At 45.0% G+C, this 21,407-nt stretch overlaps 1 protein-coding gene across 2 annotated transcripts in view; it reads right to left on the bottom strand.

Annotated features, from left to right (window-relative positions):
* Positions 1-568: 568 nt before the first annotated feature.
* PITPNM3 (PITPNM family member 3) overlaps positions 569-21,407 on the bottom strand; it is a 1,847,214-nt gene continuing 1,826,375 nt past the window's right edge. For both annotated transcript variants that reach the window (XM_085649907.1, XM_085649908.1), the window contains 3 exons: positions 18,667-18,850; positions 3,226-3,354; positions 569-1,679 (listed from right to left, as the gene is read on the bottom strand). In XM_085649907.1, the coding sequence (XP_085506033.1) occupies positions 1,371-1,679; positions 3,226-3,354; positions 18,667-18,850 (622 nt within the window). In that variant the 3' untranslated portion in view covers positions 569-1,370. The remainder of the gene's footprint in view (positions 1,680-3,225; positions 3,355-18,666; positions 18,851-21,407) is intronic.

Below are 21,407 nucleotides of genomic sequence, written 5' to 3'. Positions count from 1 at the left end.
TGTGCATTGTGATGCTCTGCTTCCAGTTGCTACAATGTGATGAGATCAATCTGATGTGAAAAGTAGGTTGCAGATGCGTGGATTAGAAAACCAAATTCGGACCTAGAATAAAGCTTAAATAATTCAACTTTCTATTAAAAAGTGAAATTGAACTTTTCAATTAGTAATTTTAGCTGATGTCTGTGTAGTGCAAACATGCTAAGCTAATAGTCTTCTGTGAGTATTGCAAATTGACCCCAATTGGAGTTCACCTGCAAATTTTTCATCTTCAAATATTTCACAAAGCATTTTCTACAATGATCCTGTTGTTGTTTCATTGGGTCAGGCCCAGGATTGTCCATTATGACTCCCCTAGACTTTGCAAGCACATTAGCACGACCCATTCTGGTGGTGTAAGATACTTCATCTTGCAAGACAACATAGACTTGTTCCTTCTATTCCATCATGTCCGTGATTACCATTCCCTGGTAGAAGTAATTCTCTGGTATTCTGCCTACTGTAATGCACCATCACCAGTGTAATGAGCCCAATCATTAAATGCAATGCAAAAGAAACACAGGTGAATTTTCAAGGAAAGATATTTTTTTAAAGTGCACATTTGTAACGGCAAAACATATACTTCAGTAAAAAAAATGGAGGAGTTTGACAAAGCAGCACTCATAGGGATAAAATTGCGATGAACTGAGTAGAGTTAGAAAGCAACAAACTCAAGAAAAATATATTGTATGACATTAAACACATAATCAATTCTTTCTACATTGCTAACATTTTCTCATAAGGCTTGCTGATGGACAAGTGTCGTTATGATAGATTTGGCAAAGTACTTTCTGGTGCGTGTTTGGAAAATATATTTGATCTGATGCTCAAAAATTGTCCTCTGCTGAGTAATCCAGCAAAACGTTGATTTGGTAACATTTTAAGTCTCTTCTGTAGCTTTACTACATAATTATTTGACCGTTCCTTCAAATACTTGAATCACATGCTTTTTTTCAAGGTATTCTTGCTCTGAGGCTTGTAAATGCTTTCTGATTCTACATTTTCCACTCAGGAGAGTGCAGATGATCTCTAGGATTTACGTGGCAAAACCTGATTTTCTTTCCCCATTAGGGCCAAAGAAATAGTCCAGGGTGTTTGCATTAAACCAAATCAAATTTCCAGTTCCCTGAAGGAAGTGGCAAGAATGCCAGCCAGACTTTAACTTCCTTTATCAAGTAACAGACAGCCCCTCTGCCTCAGGATACCAACCATTAGCAAGTACATTTATCCAAATCTCCTCTTCTTTAGCTTGGCTGCAACCATGAGGCTTTCTTGTAAGCTGTATGCACAAGCTCAATAAAAAGACATTTACAACCATGTGTGTTTTTTTAGTGTCAAGGGACAGGTTCAAATTTGTGACTTCCGCTTCGGGCCCAAGACATGGGCGTCAAATGCCTGTCATGGTCTTTGTCTGATTCTGGCTGACTCTGTGCACGCTCCGGTTTGGGGTTTGAAGATGGCGGGTCGGGCTGCTGAACTGACATAGTCCTGCGTAAATGATTCCTTTTCCTTAGGAACTCCGGCTGGGTGTGAAGGCCAAAGCTGCCCTTCCTCAGGATCATCCTAGAGTTGTTCTTTTTGGGGCGTGAGTGGTGGCTGAACTCCAAGGTGGCCAAGTGAGCTGCATATCCTTCACTAAGGAACTGAAACAAAAAAAGAGGCATTTAGAAATGTTATCTCACTGTTGATAATGTGACAAGAATAGATACCATTAATGTCCTCCCATGTCTTTGATGACTTATTGTAAAAAGATGAGATCAAGTCAGATTTTAAGTCACAATTCTGAAAATGCCAATTTTAGAAAGTTGTTTTTTCTTCTCTTAACCATTTGGTGCCTGAGACCTGCGTCACATGACTGTGGGCAGTTGGTGTCTGTGTATTCCTCCCAGACACTTTAATAAGGAGGGAATAGGTGTTGGCAGGATGGGCCTTCCTCCGGGATGGTGGGGGAGGAGTTTTTCCCTGCCCTAATACCATTTTAAAGGACTGCCTTAAGCACTCTTCCAAAGGACCCTGACACCAGCCTTTTGTCACCCTAGGCTACTTACAGCCTTGGCAGGGGAAGGAAGGAACTTTCCACAACCAGATGTGGAGGTAGTATAGGGAATCCCCCCACACTTTATAGGCTAGCACCAGGTATACATATTTGACTTCCCTAACCATGATCACACCTGGACCTGAGAAGAAGGACTGCCCTGTTGCTGAAAGGACTGTCCTGCTGTCTGAAGAAGGAAGCTTTGACCTGCTCCTTGAGCCCAGGACCACCAAAGTGACTCTATGGGCTAGCTGGCTAGCTTTTAGAGCTACAAGCTGCATCTCCCCAGCTGACCAGACCCAAATGGACCTGCCTATGCCCTGTTGCTGTTCTATGCTGGAGTAAGTCCTGATACCCAAGAGATGCCCCCAGGTCCTGGACCTTTGGCTGGCACAAGAGTATACTCCTGCTGGCCCAACAGTGGGTTCCCCTCAAAACAGACACATCTCAGTTCAGGACCTCTCATCAATCACAGCATCTCGCAGTTCCTGATCAATGGCCTCATCATTACCGAAGCAACTTAATGCAGTACGATGCAGGGCCTCACATCTCAGCCCAAGTACAACCAGGAGCACTGTCTAGTGATCCTAAACCCACCCATACTAAATTGTGGTTGGAGTGAACTGGTGACTTTTTCCCCAGTCCAACGCGACCAGATAGCTACAGTTGTCACTATGCGCTTTTTGCCGATACTTTTTATTTCTTCTTCAATCTTTCAAATTGCATATCTCCAGTTCTACTGATTGGATTATTGTCATTTTGGTCCCAATTTATTAAATTGTACACTATTTTTCTAAATTGGGTTTGGTTTTTTCTTGCGTTATCACTTTCTTACTGTTTGTGTGCTGCATACATTCTGTACAGTTAGCTTCTAAGTTAATTCTGGCTGCTTTGTGCCAAACTACCAGAGGGTTAAGCACAAGTTAATTTAGTGACTTTTGTGGTTCACTCTGACAGGTTTCGTGGCTGAGTTTACCTCCCTCAACCAATAGCCCAGTTTCTCACACAAAACATGAGCTATGTAGCCAAATCCATGATTAGCGGTAGCTTCGCTCTAGTGATCTCATTAGCTTAATTCCAAAATATGGAGGCCACTTAACGTGTGTACATATATAAAAGCCACATATGTCAAAGAAAATTTGTTTTACACTTACTTGGCACTGATTTTGGTACTTTTTTGCTGGACGTCCCACAATGTAGATCTGCGCTGGTGACAGTCCCAGAACATTGTAGACGGAGATATCCTTCATTGAGCCATAGGCGGCACAGATTTTTATGTGGCACTACATAAAAAACAAAGGTCAACATATTAATATATCTCCATAGTAGCATTTTAATTAATACATGCAGAATGTGAATATTAACCATGTCAGTGCAAAGATAAGAAAGGGGCAGAGGGACACAGGAAAAGCTTCTTATCAGGCATCTTAAGCCTTCTATGATATTCTAGTTGCTTTGCAATTGAAAGAAATGACTAAAACAATCACTTTAACATTTGAAAAATAGCTTCTTAATTCTCATTTGGGGTTGAATTTTCAACCAAATAAATACTTCCAGGTGAAAACAGGGCACTGAAGCCCACCCACCAGTAGTTGGCCACCTTCCCCTCTTTTGTCAATAAAAAAAATACCTTCCCAGCACTTACAAAGCATGGTAATGAACTGGAGGTGAGGCTGACATTCACTGAATAGTGTAAAACAATGAGTTAGTAAACCGTACCTGTACTATTTCTGAATCTTTCTGTATGGTTTCACATTTTTAACTGAATAACTACTATTTTTGACCTCTAGGAATGGGGAGGCATTGGCCTACTTCCTTCAAACTTGGTAGCCATTGGTAACAAACTAATTAGCCAATTTGTGTTTTGTATAAGCCGCACACCTTCTACAGAGACTTCAGACCATACAGAACACCTTAGCCAGACTCATTCTTGGCCTTCCCCGACAAACCAACATCACACCCCACCTCAGGAAACTAAACGGGATCCATGTAGAGAAGAGATGCCAATTCAAACTGCTGACCCACTCACACAAGGCTTTACACAACCAAGGGCCTGCATACATTAACCATCGCCTGAACTTCCACCAACCGTCGAAAAGACTGTATTCCACCTCTCTTTCACTTGCCCATACTCCCCACATCTACCGAAGCAGAAGTGGAGGACTCTCCTTCTCCCACATCACAGCAAAAACCTGGCACAGCCTCCCCACGCACCCCCGGACAATCACCTCAGTTCCAGAATTCTAAATGGCCCTCAAGACCTGACTGTTTGAATAAGCTTCAGGGGCCTGCAAGCGCCTAGATACCCTATTGGGAGATTAGCCGCCCTTTATAAATCCTGATTGATTGATTGATTGATTGATGTAAGTACAGGGTAAGGTGTGCAACACATTCAGAAGTGGCTCAAAAGTCAAATGCCCATTAAAGGCTGCAGCAATACCTAACTGACCACACTAACTTGAATGAATTGAAACTATGGGGATTTTGGCCTTAATGTTGCAATGTCAAACCAACTCATTTTTTATATTTGCTTAAAGAGTCAGCCCTTAAGTAAGTCACCGGTAAGTGTGTCCTGAAGCCGAACTACTCCAGACACATGTAATTTTAAATTATGCCTATTTGCATGGTTAAGAGGGCAAAAGTGACATAAAAGACATGCCACTAGAGGTTCTGTGGCCACGTGCACATTGGTAAACTTGCACCATGCCTAAAACTCTACTTTCATAACTTTGGCTAAGGAAATTCTAACAACTTAATTTTTGTGATATTGTACAAATAAACGAAAATACAAAGCTTTGAACAAAATAGGCCTCTGGTACAAATTTTGGCAGAATGTGTGTTGGAAATCCTGCTAACTTGCAATCTTTCCAAACCATTATTAAAACCAGCTTGCCCAACGTTTTTAATATGTGTGTGTGTCTACTATCAACTAAGATCAGATCAGAGACCATTGATTAAAAGGATCAAACCAGATATAGACTGACAGGGTAACTCTTCTGTATGTTCATACTTGGCAAAGGAAGGAAGAAAGTTCTCAGGTCAATCCACACAATGTGGTGTCCAGCCTTTTGTCTCAGTAGCCACATGGGAAAAGAGAACTACTGTAGGGAATCACGTTGAGAGGGGTCACCAGGCACCCCCCTCCATGGAAACGATGACAGATATAAATGCAGCAGCTGGTTATTTCTCTCTGATTATGATCGAGCTGGACGGTCTGGACTCACGCCTAAGCCAGGCAGTAGGGAGGACTATTTATACTCAATTCTCAGTGACCATCTTGTGAAATTGAAAAATAGTACTTCTTATGATTGATTTCATAAGAAAACACAGAAAGTATTGAAAATAATATACATTGTAGATTCAATGGAAATTTCCCTGTGGCAGGTTAAAGAAACAAAGCCAATCACTAGAAGGTTAGTATTAGCAATGATGGAGCAGTAAAGAACAACAGGAAAGGACTGTGGAGGACTGGGCTTAAACTTACTTTGGAACCTCTGCTTCCAAGACCTATGCACAGGGCCAGAAGAAGCTTGATATAACCAGAAGGAAATAGGGATTTCAGGATTTATCCAGAAAGGACTACTGATGAACATCAGATTTTCCCAAGACTTAGAAAAAGATGCTGTGGAGCCTGAGTGAGCCTTCTCTTGGAGAAAACCAGCAAGTCCAATTTGAACTGAGCTATGGCTGAGGTTCTGAACGAGGTGGGTGATAATTCTTTGCTAGCCGAAAGCCACGGTCTGGTTCTCAAAGGAGAGTCCCAGAATGTGTGGAGCAGCTGGAGTAACCAGAAATAAATTATAATTTTTTTTTGTCAAAGGCAGGTGTTTTCTGACTTGTGGAGGACTTCTGACCAGGCACATAGTGTACCCGATAAAGATGCATCTGAGAAAGGCAACATTTCACAATTTAACCTGTTTGGACCATTATGCTGCAAAGTGTGAGGCTTCTGCAGGTTTGGGAGAACCAGTTGTCCTAACTCCTAGAGCCGTTCCCAGCTCAGGTTCCTGTCCATGGTGAAAATTAGCATTCCAGTGAAATCTTTTCATATCCAGGTAAAGTCTGCTCTGTTAACAAAGTATTATGCTGCTCTGCAAATTAGTTGTACTCTACTAACCTACTAAGTTGTGTAGTTATAACATTAACATACATTCATTAATTAGAATGAGAATGACCTCCCTGGCCCCCCTCCACCAGAAGCCAAACACAATAATAACATCAACTGCATGCTCATAACCTGCAGATCAGCCACTAAACATGCAATGGATTTAGCTGAAGCGATCCTAAGCCATGACATTGATGTCGCATTTATCACTGAAACATGGCTCCAGTCCTATCCTTGACCTACTAGTTCCCCTTGGCTTCTCCATTATCAAGAAAGACAGAGAAAATCCCACTAGATGCAGCTAAGCTATTACCCACAAGACAAACATCCCCATGACAGCAACAGACACCTATTCCTACCGCACATTTGAACATATCAGCCTGAACTTAAAAAAAATGAACAACAAAACTACAAAATGCCACCTCCTCTGGTTCCCACCTGGCAACATACCCTCCTTTGGAGAACCCCTATCAGAACTGATTATGCACAGCTCACTCTCAAATGACAGTAACCTATTCCTAGGCAACCTCAACCTTCATTGGAATTATGAGAATGACGCTCTCATACTAGCCGTAAACCACACCACCAAACCCCCCCCCCCCGTTTTCTTCCGCAGAGTGCTAGATAAAGCTAAAAAACACCCCAAGGAACTGTTCACCATCATTAAACAACAAACTTCAAAACCAGTAAAACCAATTCCCCATGTCTCCAAAGAACATTGTGACAACCTGTCCAAGTTCTTCAAGGATAAAATCTTGAAGATCAAACTCTCCTTAGATCATCACACTCTGCCATCCTCCGGTAACCTTCCCTTCAGAAGGGAGCAACCCAACGCACCGCTGCCCTCTCGAACTCAGGAATGAAAGCCGATCACCTTGAGTGCACTGGATGTGACACAATCTTGAGACCCCTCTCAACGCACAAGAGATCGAGGTCATTAACACACTGCGCCAACACCCTCGCCCCGCTCAAGAAACCTTCCAACAACCACACCAGCAAGAAAACTGCCTGGTTCACCGAAGAACTCCAGACCTCCAAACGTACTTGCCGGAAACTGGAAAAGAAATGACTCCACGAACGAACACTGGACAACCACGCAGCCCACAAGGACGCCACCCGCAGACACCACCACCTCATCAGACTTGCCAAGAGATCTTCCTTCAAAACCCGCTTGGACAACAACGCACACGAAAGCATAGAGCTCTTCAGCATCGTGAAAGAACTCGCCAACCCCAGCGCCAATGCCAATGACATCCCGCCCTCACAAGAACTCTGCGGCTCGCTGGCCACCTTCTTCCACCGCAAGATCGCCGACATCCACAACAGCTTCAGCACGACGACCACCACGGCAACACCAAGCCCCACCCCACTCGCGAACTCCAACAGCATTAACCGCCTGACCTCCTAGACCAACGTCAACGACGACAAAACCCGCAAGATCATGAACTCCATACACTCAGGATCACCGTCCGACCCCTGCCCTCACCACATATTCAACAAAGCCGACTCAGCCATCGCACCCCAACTTCGGAAAGTGATCAACGCCTCCTTCGAGACAGCCACTTTCCCAGAAAGCTGGAAACACGCCGAAATCAACGCCCTGCTCAAGAATCCCAAGGCGGACCCCAAAGAACTCAAGAACTTCTGGCCCAACTCCCTGCTCCCGTTCCCGGCGAAGGTCATCGAGAAAATCGTCAACACGCAATTGACCCGCTACCTCGAGGAAAACAACATCCTGGACCCGTCCCAGTCCGGATTCCCAAGAAACCACAGCACTGAGACAGCCCTCATCGCCGCCACAGACGACATAAGGGCCCAACTTGACAATGGTGAAACATCGGCCCTCATCCTCCTGGACCTGTCAGCCGCCTTCGACACGGTCTGACACCGCACGCTAATGACACGCCTCAAAGAATCCGTAATCCAAGAAAAGGCCCTGGACTGGACCACATCCTTCCTCTCCGGCAGAACCCAGAGCGTCTGCCTCCCTCCCTTCCGCTCCGAAGCCACCGACATCATCTGCAGCGTACCCCAGGAATCTTCCCTCAGCCCGACGCTGTTCAATATCTACATGGCCCCTCTCGCTCAAGTCGCCCGCCAGCACGACCTCAACAGTATCTCCTACGCCGAAGACACCCAGCTCATCCTCTCCCTCACCAAGGACCCGCACACCGCCAAAACCAACCTCCACGAGGGAATGACGGCCGTCGCCGAATGGATGAGGAACAGCCGACTGAAGCTGAACTCGGACAAGATGGAGGTCCTCATCCTCGGACCCACCCCCTCGACCTGGGACGACTCCTGGTGGCCGACCACGCTGGGAACAGCGCCGACACCCACCGACCACGCACGCAACCTAGGATTCATCCTCGCCTCCTCCCTCTCCATGTCGAAACAGGTCAACGCCGTCTCCTCCTCCTGCTACAACACCCTCCGCATGCTTCGCAGAATCTACAAGTGGATCCCCATCGAAACTAGATGGACGGTGACACAGGCCCTCATCAGCAGTAGGCTGGACTACGGCAACGCACTCTACGCAGGTATCCCAGCCAAACACCTACGACGACTGCAACGCATCCTAAATGCCTCCGCCCGACTGATCCTCAACGTCCCCCACCGCAGCCACATCACCCCCCATCTGAGAGACCTCCACTGGCTCCCCGTCGACAAGAGGATCACCTTCAAGCTACTCACCTACGCACACAAAGCACTCCACAACACCAGACCGGCCTACCTCAACAGCAGACTCAGCTTCTACACCCCCACCCGACAGCTCCGCTCTGCCAGCCTCGCCCTCGCCGCTGTCCCCCGCATCCAACGAAAGACCACCGGCGGAAGATCCTTCTCCTTCTTCGCCGCCAAGACCTGGAACACCCTCCCTACCCACATACGGCAGGCCCAAGACCTGCTCACCTTCAGAAGACTCCTCAAGACCTGGCTCTTGGAGCAGTAGCGGCACCCTCCTCCCCTCCAGCGCCTTAAGACCCTCACGGGTAAGTAGTGCACGCTATAAGTACTATGATTGATTGATCTTGGAGGACGTCATCACAAAGATGATTGCAAATACTAAGCCTTCCTCTCACCTCGTATGTCCTCTTCTGGCATCCTTGACGAAGAGCCTCAATCATGCCCTAACCCCTCTATAGATCATAATAATAAATAGCTCTCTGAGTAATGGGTCGATACCTGACTGCCTCAAACTCGGACAAGTCCCTCCCTTGCTGCAGGTGCAGACCCCGAAGACCTAAACAACTTCAGGACCATCTTCAAACTCCCTATCCTCCCTCTCTATCACCTTAATGTATGATTTTAGGACTCTTTCTACCATTACATGTCCACAACATCGCTTTCTTCACACTGCACTTTCTACAGCTAAAATACGTTTTCTAAAACATTGGTGTTAGAATCCGGGTTCTCTGGTTGGCACAGGTAGGTACTTGTGACAAGCAGGGAACCTTTCCTCTAGTCAGGGTAAGGGGTTACACTCCTAAAATAACCCCTGCTCACCCTTTAGGTAGCTTGGCGCGAGCAGACAAGGCTTATCTCAGAGCGTTATAGGTTAAGCATTTGTGAACACATACAGCAACCAAGTGACAACACTACAAATGGACACCACACAGGTTTTTATATTAAAAATAAGGATTCTCTATATAGAGTTACCACAAGACCATTAAACGACAAAAATACAAAATACTGTTACTTTAGATAGAAGTTCTCTTAAGTTCTTAAATGCAACACTTTAAGTCAATGTACCTTAGATGCGACACGCAGAGCAACAAAAGTGTTGCAGCGATGCTGATGCGATGAAGTTTTTGGTGCAAAGAAATAAAGACGTGAAGATCCTCCAGATGCGTTGCGCTTCCCCGATGTTGCGAGAGGACTCGTCTCGATGCGTCGGCTGCAGCGGCGTCACCCCTTTACGCGATGCGACGACAGCGGCCTTGGCAGCGACACTCTTCTCCGACGTTTGCGAGACGCTTCCGCTCGATGCGATGCTGCAGCGGCGTCACCCCTTTACGCGATGCAATGACAGCAGCTCCGACGGTGGCACGCTTCTCCGTGGATGCGAGGCGCTTTTCTTGATGCGGTACAATGCGACAACTACGATGGCTGCGATGGCGACACGCTTCTTCCTCGATGCGAGACTCTTCTCTTGATGCGGTGCAATGCGTCAGCTACGATGGCTGCGATGGCGACACGCTTCTTCGGCGTTGCGAGACACTTCCGGAATGATGCGAGACGCTTCCGCTCGATGTGATGCTGCAGCGGCGACACCCTTTGCGAGATGCGACGACAACAGCTCCGACGGCGGCACGCTTCTCCTTCTCGAGTCGCGCTTCCAGCTCCCTGCGACACGCAGTCCCTCAGAAGGCCCAACAACAGCAGCAGGCACTTCCAAAAGACTCTGGGGAGCTGGGGGTGAAGTCCACTGGTCCTGGGACTTCGTTCAGGGGGCAAGCTCAGCACAAGCCCTTGGAGATCTTTTTAAGCACAAGTTGAAATAAAGTCTTTGTAGTCTTTTCTCCTCTCCTTTCAGCAGCAAGGCAACCACTGCAGGCCAATCCCCCAGGTCAGGGACAGTACTCATCCTTACAGCTTTCCCAGTTCCTTCTCCTCAGGCAGAGGTTCTTCTTGTCAAGCAGGATCTAATTTCTTGGGAGCAGGGTCCAATACTTATACCCCTAATTCCTTTGTTCCTCTGGGGTAGAGGGGCCTTTGCCCAGTCCAAACCAGTTCTTGAGCACTTTGTTGACATGACTCTGCCTTTCTATTCAGGGTGCAGGACAGAGACATCAGCCGCTCCACAGGAGGTGGAGCCAACATTGTGGAGGCAGAGCACAGCCCTATTCAGAGTCCAGGTGCACTCCTCCCACCCATCTGGATGTCAATGTCTCTATTCACCACCAGGCTACCTAGCCCTGCCCCTCTGGGTTTCCCCAGCCCAGTCACTCACGCAAACCAGACAGGCAGATACACATCATAGCAGAGGCGGGCTGAAAGGGTTAGGCAAGCAAATACCAACTTTCTAAAAGTGGTATTTGCAAACACAGAATATTAAAATAAACTTTACTAAAAGATGTATTTTATTATTCTGAGTTCAGGCATACTAAACTCGATTTTCTACCATGTTCCCTGGGTCTGTTAGGATCATAGGATGTAACAATTCTAACAGCCAATTCTGGCCTATGGAGAACAGGTATCCTTACAATAGTGAAAAACGAAAATGGCTGTAATTCACTATTAGGACATGCCACACACATCAGGGCTTGTCCTACCTTATGCTTACAATGCACCCTGCCCTTGGGCCTACCATAGGGGTGACTAATATGAAGTTAAGGGAAGGTTTAGGGACTGGGAAGTGGGTGCACTTGCCCAGTCAGCATGACAGTACCAGACTGCACGCAGGTTCTGCAATGGCAGACCTTAGACACATTTTACTAGGCCGCTTCTGTGGGTGGCACAACCAGTGCTGCAAGCCCACCAGCAGCATTTGTGTTTACAAGCCCTGGGCACTACTGGTGCACTTTACTGGGGTCTGACAGTAAACCAAATAAGCCAATCATGGAATCCAACCAACATATACATTTTAAATAGGGAGCACTTGCACTGTGGCACTGGTTGGCAGTGGCACAGTGCTCTGAGCAGCTAACACCAGCAAAACACATGAGGCACAGCGACAAAAAGTGGAAGGGAGACTCACGCCAAGGTGCCAGGTCTAACAATTGGCAATCGCCTAACCCTCCCTCGAACAAGGAATGGCTAGTAGCGATGATTCAAACAGCATCTCACGAACGCATTATATATTGTCTTCAGGAACAAGGGGAAATTTTCCAACAAGTCAGGACTCCCTTTCTTTGAGATCCTTAAGAACTTTCCTCCCCTCCTCGTATCCTTTTTTCATTCTTTACTCTCTTTCATCTGAACAAGGAGTTTTCACTCATATCTATTTACATTTATATTTACATATATATTTATATCAATATTTGTATTTATTTATGTATTCATATTCTATATTTCTTTTAATGATTCATCTCATTTTATGTATTTTACACTTCTTGGATACATTTTTCATATTTTAAATCTTAATACTTATAATTATTTTCACTGTCACTTATATAATGAGTTTTATGTCTTCATAAACATATTATATAATGTAATGTTTTATACTTTTTCATTTTATTACTTTATATAAGAGCCTTTTGTAACTCTCCTTCTCTTTATTTTTTATGATTATCTTCATGATAATAATCTTTTGTGAGCTTATAATGTTATATGATATTCCTATGTATTCATGTTTTTTGCTTATACCATAAAAAGTTTCTCAATAAAAAATTACGAAACAAACTCCGTATCCTGGCTGAATGTTTTTTTTCTATCCGAGTTTTATATAGCGTGAACTTGACACGAATCGGGTATCAGAACGCCTTACATAGCACCAGCTGCATTACATGAGGACACATTCATTTTTGTTAGGCTCGGGGAGATTTGCCCAGAATCACAGGATCTGCCATTGCCGAGACTCAAACCCAGTTCCCCAGATTTGAGGTCGACCGCCATAGCCGTTAGGCCAACTCCTCTCTCCTAATACTTGAAAAATACATTCTCCCCCAACTCACCCAACACATTGACGCCAATAATCTTCTCGGCTCACTCCAGTCAGGTTTTAGAAAAGGATGCAGCATGGAAACAGCCCTACTGAACATAGCGAATGACATACACAAGTCACTGGACTCTTACAGATGCTGCCTTCTCATCCTCCAAGACCTATCAGCAGCCTTTGACATGGTCAATCACAAACTACTTCTAGAATCACTCCCAAATCGGACTATAATCGATGACCTACTCCTGAAATGGTTCACCTCTTATCTCCATAACCGTGCCCAGCTAATAGAAATCAACAACACTACCTCAGACACATCCACCATAACCAGGGGTGTCCCCAATGCCTCAGTCCACTCTCCTACACTTTTCAGTGAAGCCCCTCATCTTCATACCTAAACAATTTAGCATCCTCTATCACCTTTATGCAGATGACACCCAGATCTACCTAGAAATAACCTCACTAGAAGACGTCCGATGACTAAACGCCACTCTCATAAAAGTCCAAAACTGGCTCTCATGTAACCACGTGAAACTCAACAAAGACAAGACGAGAATCCTACTCCTATTCAAAAATGGACTGGCCTATCAGGTCCAAGAGTGGATAAACTCCATTGATGCGTTGAAGTGCAAACTGACACTTTTCAAATCCACCAACACCTTGGGGAACTCTCTCGACCCAACTTTGAACTAGAACCAACACATAAAGAAACCAACTAAGAACACATTTTACATCCCAAAACTCCTACACAAAATCAAACTCTACCTCTTCTCGAATAATCTAAAAAACGCTACGTAAGCGATGGTACTGTCTTGACTAAACTACGGGAATGCAACCCTCAGTGGCTCCGCGAAATCACACCTAGCCCAAGAAGAGGCACACCAGTGACATCCTTGCAGCACCAAGGATGGTCTCTGGAGTAAAAAGCCAATATCCAATCCACCCCTCCCTAATAAAAATCTGAATTGGCTCCCGATCGAAGCCCGCTGCTGCTTCAAAACAGACTGCCTCACCCACAAAATCCTCCACACAGGGAAACTAGCTTACCTTGCATCCAAACTCTCTAAAGCTGTCCAGTCAAGAAACCTAAGAAGCACCAATGCTCTGCTCCTCATCCCACCAAAAAAAAAAAAAAAAAAAGCCCTCATGCACTCCTTCTCAGGCCATGCACCCAAAATCTGGATCTGCCTCCCAGTGCATATAAGGAAGAACCCCTCCTATATGGGCTTCAAAAGGCAGCTGAAAGATATTTTCCTCAACCGACACTTTAACCCTTAAGACCCCAACCCTAATCTCTCCTCCGAACTTTTTCCCTCATATCTCTGCCTCCCTCCATGAACTACTGTTGCCCAACCCGCAATTAATATGTATATTGTAATCTTTGCTCTCCAATCATGGCCTTTGTTACATGCTCTTTATCTCTCTCTTTAAAGCGCTCTGATACCCCAGGGTCTTGCCAGTGTTACATAAAACTCTTTAAATAAATAAAAATAAAAAAAGATATTGGATACAAGCTTCACTGCATGCACTGCTTGAACTAAAGCTTTGTGCACAATGTTTTTCTCTTCTTAAGATTCTGAGCCCTGGAGGTTTCTCTCACTGCCTCGGCTGCTACCCAAGGTTGGCTAGCCGATATACAAAGTGAACTTTGCTGTTATTCAGATAGAAGCTCGATGGTGGCCAATGTCCTGTACCAGGGCATGAGCTGAGAGTTTCTTCATTACAAAAAAGAATCCCAACATCTTGAAATACGTTACAAGGGGCAGATTTACCAAAACTCTGCACCGAAGCAGTCACACAAAGTGGCACAGGGTTTTGGAAGCGTATTTACTTTCCAACAGAACAGTACTTTGCAGTGGAAAGGTGTCCTTTTCTTGGTGTAATCATGTTTTGCACTGCTTTGCAACAAGGGGCAGTTACATGGGGCTTGTTGAGCACCACAGTGCAAAGCCCATGTTAGACGTCCAGCACATACCTTTGCATCATGGTGCAAAGGTTGTGCATGGCACTGGACAGCCTGTTTGCGCTCCAGTGCAGAGGATGAGAGCATCAGCAGGCTATTTTTAGTAAATATGGCTCAGCACTGCTTTCTCCCCTTTGCGCAATGCCGTGCACCAACTTTGGCTGCTGAACTGCGTCACATTGAAAGATAATGAATCTGCCCCATGATGTTTACCAGGGGCGACTCACAATTAAAAAAAATCGGTGGGGAACGTTGCACCGTAAAACTCACCGATATTTACTCCTCTCCCGTACGACGAGCAGGAAAGGAAGGTGGTTTACTTCCTGCATTCGAATCTGAATTTAAATTCGCATTCTAACCCAGTGTTCATTTTGAGGCTGGGGACTTGTGCTTGCAAACTCTTAGCTTTTTGCAGTGCTGGATTTGTGCAGGCTGAAGTGCGCATTTGAGATTGTCCGGCTGTAAACAGCCGGCCAATCTGACACCTATGACTTCATCCTGGAATCTGCAAGAATCTGCCCTGCCCCCATCATCTACTCGCTGCAGTCAGCAGCACATAGAATAATACAATGGTAATGACCATTTTAATATTCTATGTTTACCTGCTGCACTCACAGCAGGTAGGGCAACGCTCCTCCGCCTTAACTGAGGAGCCGCCACTGCTGTTCATGTGATAAAGATGTAACTGCCAGTTGAGGATTAACATCTCAGCATAAGATGTCCAGCTCCTGCTCGCAATTTGAATGCCATTCGGTCAGTCTGAGGTCTCTATCAATTAAAGGAAGTTTGATACTTTCTTGACATGCGCCTACTTCGAAGATATTATAAGATCTGAACTAATGAGGATACCGGTGGAGGGTCCATCCATGATTAGCGTGAATGAAAAAATGCCCCATATGTTCTTAATGTCTATAGAGGCTCAGGTCAGAATACGTGCAGCTGAATGGAATGCTACACGACTAAAGCAGGAGATGCACAGTGGCTTTGGGTGTCCAACTCCGGAGCACGAGGCTTACATTTCTTATCTCAAGAGAGCAATGCTATCTCTCTCATGAGATATTAAAACACTGAAATTATTACCCTGGAAGACATGCCTGATTATAACCCCGCTATTACCTACACGTATGTGTATGAGTGTCTATTGAGTATTTTGGATCAATAGAAGTACTAAAAAATGATAAGGTCAAGGTAGATTAGGAGTTAGTATTTTAGATCAAAGCCACCCACTGTAAGGTTTTACATCCATTGCGGAAAAAGTAATGTCCTTATTGCTCTAATACTAGCTAGTATTTATGAGGCTTAAGAACTACCAGCCAGTGCTTAATTTGTAAAACAATAAGTGCCAGGGCCCTCGCCTGGAAGCCACTGCAGCTTGCAGCACCCACTGCCTTTGCCAGCGCCACCAATGACAGTACCAACACAACTACTAGACATCACAATTCCATAAGTGTGACATTTCAGACTATTCCAGACACCCAAAGGTATAAGAATGGCTTGGGCGGCAAGGGTTAGTACGTATTAATGTATATTGAACTAATGAACAACTGTTATTTCAATCGTCTCTAAATTAGACAAGCAGCACCGCCATGAGGCAGCCTGTCAGAAGCACCGGAAAGTAACCACCGGCTCAAATTAAGCACTGCATGCCAGCTGCATGCAGCGTGTAACTTTCAAAATCTCTGCATCCACTGTATGACAGTGAACCAGTGCACACCTGTCCTCTCCTTGTTGCCAATGAAACAGGGGCACCTCCTCTGTTATGGTGGAGGAGCGTCACCCGCCCCCCTGCTGAAAGCCAGCAGCGGCAACCAAAAAAAAGAAAATGATAATAAAACATTTTTATTATAATTTTATTTTTAGCCCTATAGTCTGCAGCCCCAGGGAGGAGGGGGGGAGTGGTGGGCACTGCCAAGTGGGCATGATGGTTTGGCCGGCCCTCTGGGGCCAGCCAAACTCTCATGCGCACGTAGCCTTTCTCCACTGAGCTGTGTTGTGCAGCTGGGTGGAGAAACCAACACAGGCTCCCAGTCTATGTCTAAGTACCGAACCGAGGCGCTCAGACCAATCCCAGAATAGTATTCCCAGCATGTGAGCAGCGCTGGGATTGGGAGCTGGGAGCCTGCACAGTGTGCAGCAGCTCCTTATCGTCCAGGCGGTTAGGAATGGGAGGAAGGCATGGACCGTTTGAGTAGGTAAGTGCAATTTTATATATGTTTAACTATTTTTTTGTTTGTATTCCCCCTCCCCCCACAGCACCACTTCTTAATACGAGCGATGGCACTGCAGTTCAATGAGGGCCCTCTAGATGAAGTTAGTGTCATGCAGACCTATCCTTCAGGACCCATTGGATGGATTTCATCACTGGTGAGGAATCCGAGGTTTGGGACCAACGCGCGGTAATAAATATCTGTCCTGTAACCGGAGTATGTTGTCACTTGACCGTCATGCATGGAGGTCACCCTCACTGATTATATTTAAGTTATGCGCGTTATCCTTAGGGAATGTGAAGCCACTCAATTCCGCAGCCATTTTTTCCCAGTGCCTAGAAACCCATTTCTGTTTGTCAAGATCCAGTAAATAGTGATACCCATGCAAGAACTGATGGCCTTCCACCTCTGCTGAGAGAAAGACCTCTGGTGCAGCCACCACTGCAGGGGCTTGCTCCCACAACAATGAAGGCACTAGAGGACCCCCTCATTACAAGAAGCGGGGGTTCCTCTGGTTATGCAGAGGATCTGTGATGCATAGAGGTGCTGTAGAGTAGTATCCTCTCTGCTATCCACCATTTATTTACTAATTTAATGTGTGATTTGTAGAGCAGTGGCTTGGCATCTCTAGGTCACATTTCAGTACTTGATGGACGCTTGACAAAAAGAGCTTGTCAAGGTGCCTGAAGAGGAGAATTTTTTGTATTAGCCTAACTGGAAAGGCCAAGGTCTGAGACCTTCAAGTGAATCATGATGATGCATTTGAAGTGTGTTGAAGGTGTGGGTGGGAAGGGGCAGTCTGAGGCTTGACCTATTTTGGGGGAATTCCCATCATAACAGGCAGGTCTATACGCTATCTTTAAGGTCGAAAGACTGACGGGCTCTTCAGGTGTGGGTTCAAGGCATTCCAGAATCGTTGTCTCTGTAGTCCGATGGTTCTCCTAAGAAGCGTCTTTCAATTTAATTTGGATTTGGAACACAGTTTTGCCTTTCCTGACCTGAAGGTTCGACCACAGTTTTAATGTTCTACCAAGCTCAATTCCTTTTGCTTAATTTATTTTGCTTCACTTCACTGGGAGAGAGTGGATCTTCCCAAGGCTGAGGTGGCGCTGTCTTACGTCTTTAAGTTCACAGAGTCTTGAGCTTGATTTTGGACCTCAAACTTTAGAAGCTTCTGAAGTGCTTTTCTGGTCCACCAACGTGCACTATAGCGAACACACTGCACCAGTCCCTGTGAGTTTGATGTGATGCCTCTGTGGCAGCAAAAGAACTGTGCACCCCTTATGCAGCTCGTGGTACTGGACAAAGCTGAGTACCCTCACATGAACCACTTGGAGTTTCATTAAGGAACTCATAGTACAATGTAAGCTTTGAAAATAAAATGCAATGAAAATGTATAGGGAACTCATAGGTTAGATCACTTTTTTTTTTAAATCAGACATATGATTGACTAATAGGAGACATAATTATTCCATATGAGATTATTTTAACAAAAAAGTGTTGGATCAAGCAGAAACATAGACCTACAAAGTTAGTGTTCATAGGTACAGCAGGCTTGAAAAGTGTATGGTACTGAATAGATGACAATGAATGTGTGTACAATTTAATGGAGTAAAAAGAAATACAAAACACCCCTTGATTGAGAGGGCTGCAGATCCCGTGCTAGAACACATGTAAATTGCAGAAGCAGCACACCTTTCACTTGCTAGTGGGTCTCACCTCGTGCATCAGGTTCCGCAGGAAAATTGTCTTTTGACGAAGAGGGTCGTGGACTAGACCATCTGAAAAAAAGATCATCCCTTGTGGGAAATTGTGCTGAGACAGCCAAGAGACCACTCGCTGCTTCTGCATGTCTGGACGACCAGTGATGTAGATAATCAGGTAGCCTAGATCTTGCCAGTGTCTGCAGAGAAAGCATAATGAGGAACATGTATGAAATGAGGTGCAAGATTAGGGAACAATCTTGAGAATACCTGATTGGGACTCTTCTAACATCCTATACTTCTCATACAACATAAGAGAACTAAAGCAGCCTGCAGAGCTCTGCTATGCACGCCTGTGTTGCTAGTTTTGTGCTCCCAATAATACTCGATATAGAGCCACTGTTTCAGGACCTATTATGTGCTTCCTTCTCAAAGCTGGACTTCTCCTATGCAGAGTATAGTGGAATCATAATTGATGAATGATTTTGATTTCTTCCCTGTCCAGCTTTGGCCGTCTCTTATCTTTAATGACCTCAACTGACTCGGATTATCAATTTGAGAAAACCAAGAACATGTAACTTTCTGTGGACATTATTATCATCATACCAATCTATTCAGTCATTTATCTTACAGTCCTGCGGTAAAAAGTGAAAAATCTTCTCCAATAATAAGAAGTAAATCTTTATTTGTGTGATAAATTACAACCATTGCAAGAACGTTTACATTTTGAAATTAAAATAGCAACCAGAGTGTGGAAAATAAGCAGAAGGTACTTTAAAGCGTGAATTCAGCATGCAAAGTGTTGAGATCGCACCAGTGCTTTCATTACGATCATATATAGTTAAGGCAGAGAGATGTGATTCAATGGTTGATAAAACCTATGGTGCTCTTCTGACTATATTAAAAACTGAGGGACTCATTTACAAGGTTTGTGCGCGTGGCAGCACCGCAAGGAATCTTGCTCTGCTACCCTGCGTCAAAAGAAAAGGGCAGGAATGCACCGTATCTATGAGAGATGGTTTATTCTTGTCCTTTTCCCTGGCGTCGGCGCACAATGGTCTGCCATGTGCCAATGCAGGCACCCATGCGCCATGGTGCAAGAGTGTCTGTGGGGTGATTGTTTTTTTTTGTGGAGGAAGGGACACCTTCCTGCACAAAAACAATCACAAGAGGTGTTTTCCTCTTTCTATGCATGGTGCAGAATGCAGCACACATAGAAAGAGTAAAGAACAATGCGAAATAAGGATATTTCTCCTCGTTGTGCCTCCCTAAGGCTACACCTGGGTGGCCTTAAAATTTGGCACATTCCCAGATTTACGATTCCTCGTAAATCTGGGAATGCTTCAGATTCCATGGGTGTTGCATGGTAACACCCACACTAAAACCCCATGGAACCCCCCTTTCGCGCAGCGTTCTGCGTTTAAGGGGCACATATTTATAAGGCCATGAAAAGCCATGCAAAGTGGATTTGCATGGCCTTGTAAATATTCTGCAGCACATTGCTCCAAAGGAGCGTTAAAAGTGACACTCTGGCGTCCCAAAAGAGCCGCCATGGGTTTCATAAATGAGGCCCTGAGTTCTCTTCTCCATGTGTGGCAAGTATAAAACACAGTGCATCTTCATAAAAGTCTGAACAATGGAGTAAAGAATTTTGCATGAGCATCCGTGCATAAAACACAGTGCATCTTCATAAAAGTCTGAACAGTGGAGTAAAGAATTTTGCATGAGCATCCGTCCCACCATGGTCGGCTTGCAGCTTCCTTGCTTGTCAACAGATTCTCGATCAACCTCTCCAGTAGGTTAACAAGAATAACTTTGCAGATTAAGCAATCATCTAAAATTAAAAATACAACCATATTGCCTATGATGGCGTCTTAATATATACTGCAGAAACATCTACTTTTTTAGCTGAAGAGAAAGTTTGATACCATGTGCATTACAACCAGCATTAATTCAGTGGCCAGTCAATGTGACTTCAAATAAAGTTTGCAGCTTCTTTCCTTGTCCGCCATGCTTATGGTTATTTATGAAAGGGAGTATGGTGCATGAATAAGAGCCACCTTTGTGTCGCTACCTGTTTTAATGGCTCCTGACTTCTGAGGAAAGAATGATAGGGTGAGTAAAGAGCCAACGTGCTGTTGATACTTTGCTGCCTGTTATTAAACGGCATCCTCAGCTTCCTTCAGTTATGTGTTTTGCTTCTCCAGTGTGACCTTGCTGTTTAGTCTTATGATAGTCAGAAATCTTACAAGGTGGCAGTTCAGCTGCACATCCTCACCAGCAACACATGCTTTGACTGCCTGCATGCATGTGTGTATTCCTTGGAGGTTGAAGAGGAGCTTGAACAGCACTCTGCGTTCACTCGTCAGTTCCTTACATATACATAGCAGATGGGTAATGTCCTCTCATTTCTCCCCACACAAACAGCAGCAAGATGTTGGCGAAGGGCACTTCCATGATGGTAGATGGAGCACAGACGGTAGAATGCTGAGTCGGTACCGTAGGCGTTTCTCCTTAGTGGCTTCGTGCGTAGTTAATGCTGCGGCGCTGCCTTGGTGTAACTTTGTAGGGTAAACCATCTGTGCGCCCTACACGAGTATTACTTTGTCCTCTACCAAGGACACTCTTTTGGTGGTTTTGTTAACTAGATTTTTTAATTCATCATGTGACGCACAAGGGTGACACTGACGGATGCGGATGGGCTCCGCGAGGAATCAATTAAGATTTATTTGCTATACTCTGTGGGACCATTAAATA

This window comes from Triturus cristatus, chromosome 3_2 (genome assembly GCF_964204655.1).
Source record: "Triturus cristatus chromosome 3_2, aTriCri1.1, whole genome shotgun sequence".
NCBI classification, from domain to species: domain Eukaryota; kingdom Metazoa; phylum Chordata; class Amphibia; order Caudata; family Salamandridae; genus Triturus; species Triturus cristatus.
Note: the sequence above shows the minus strand (reverse complement) of the source record. Positions and strands in the feature narration are given on the sequence as shown.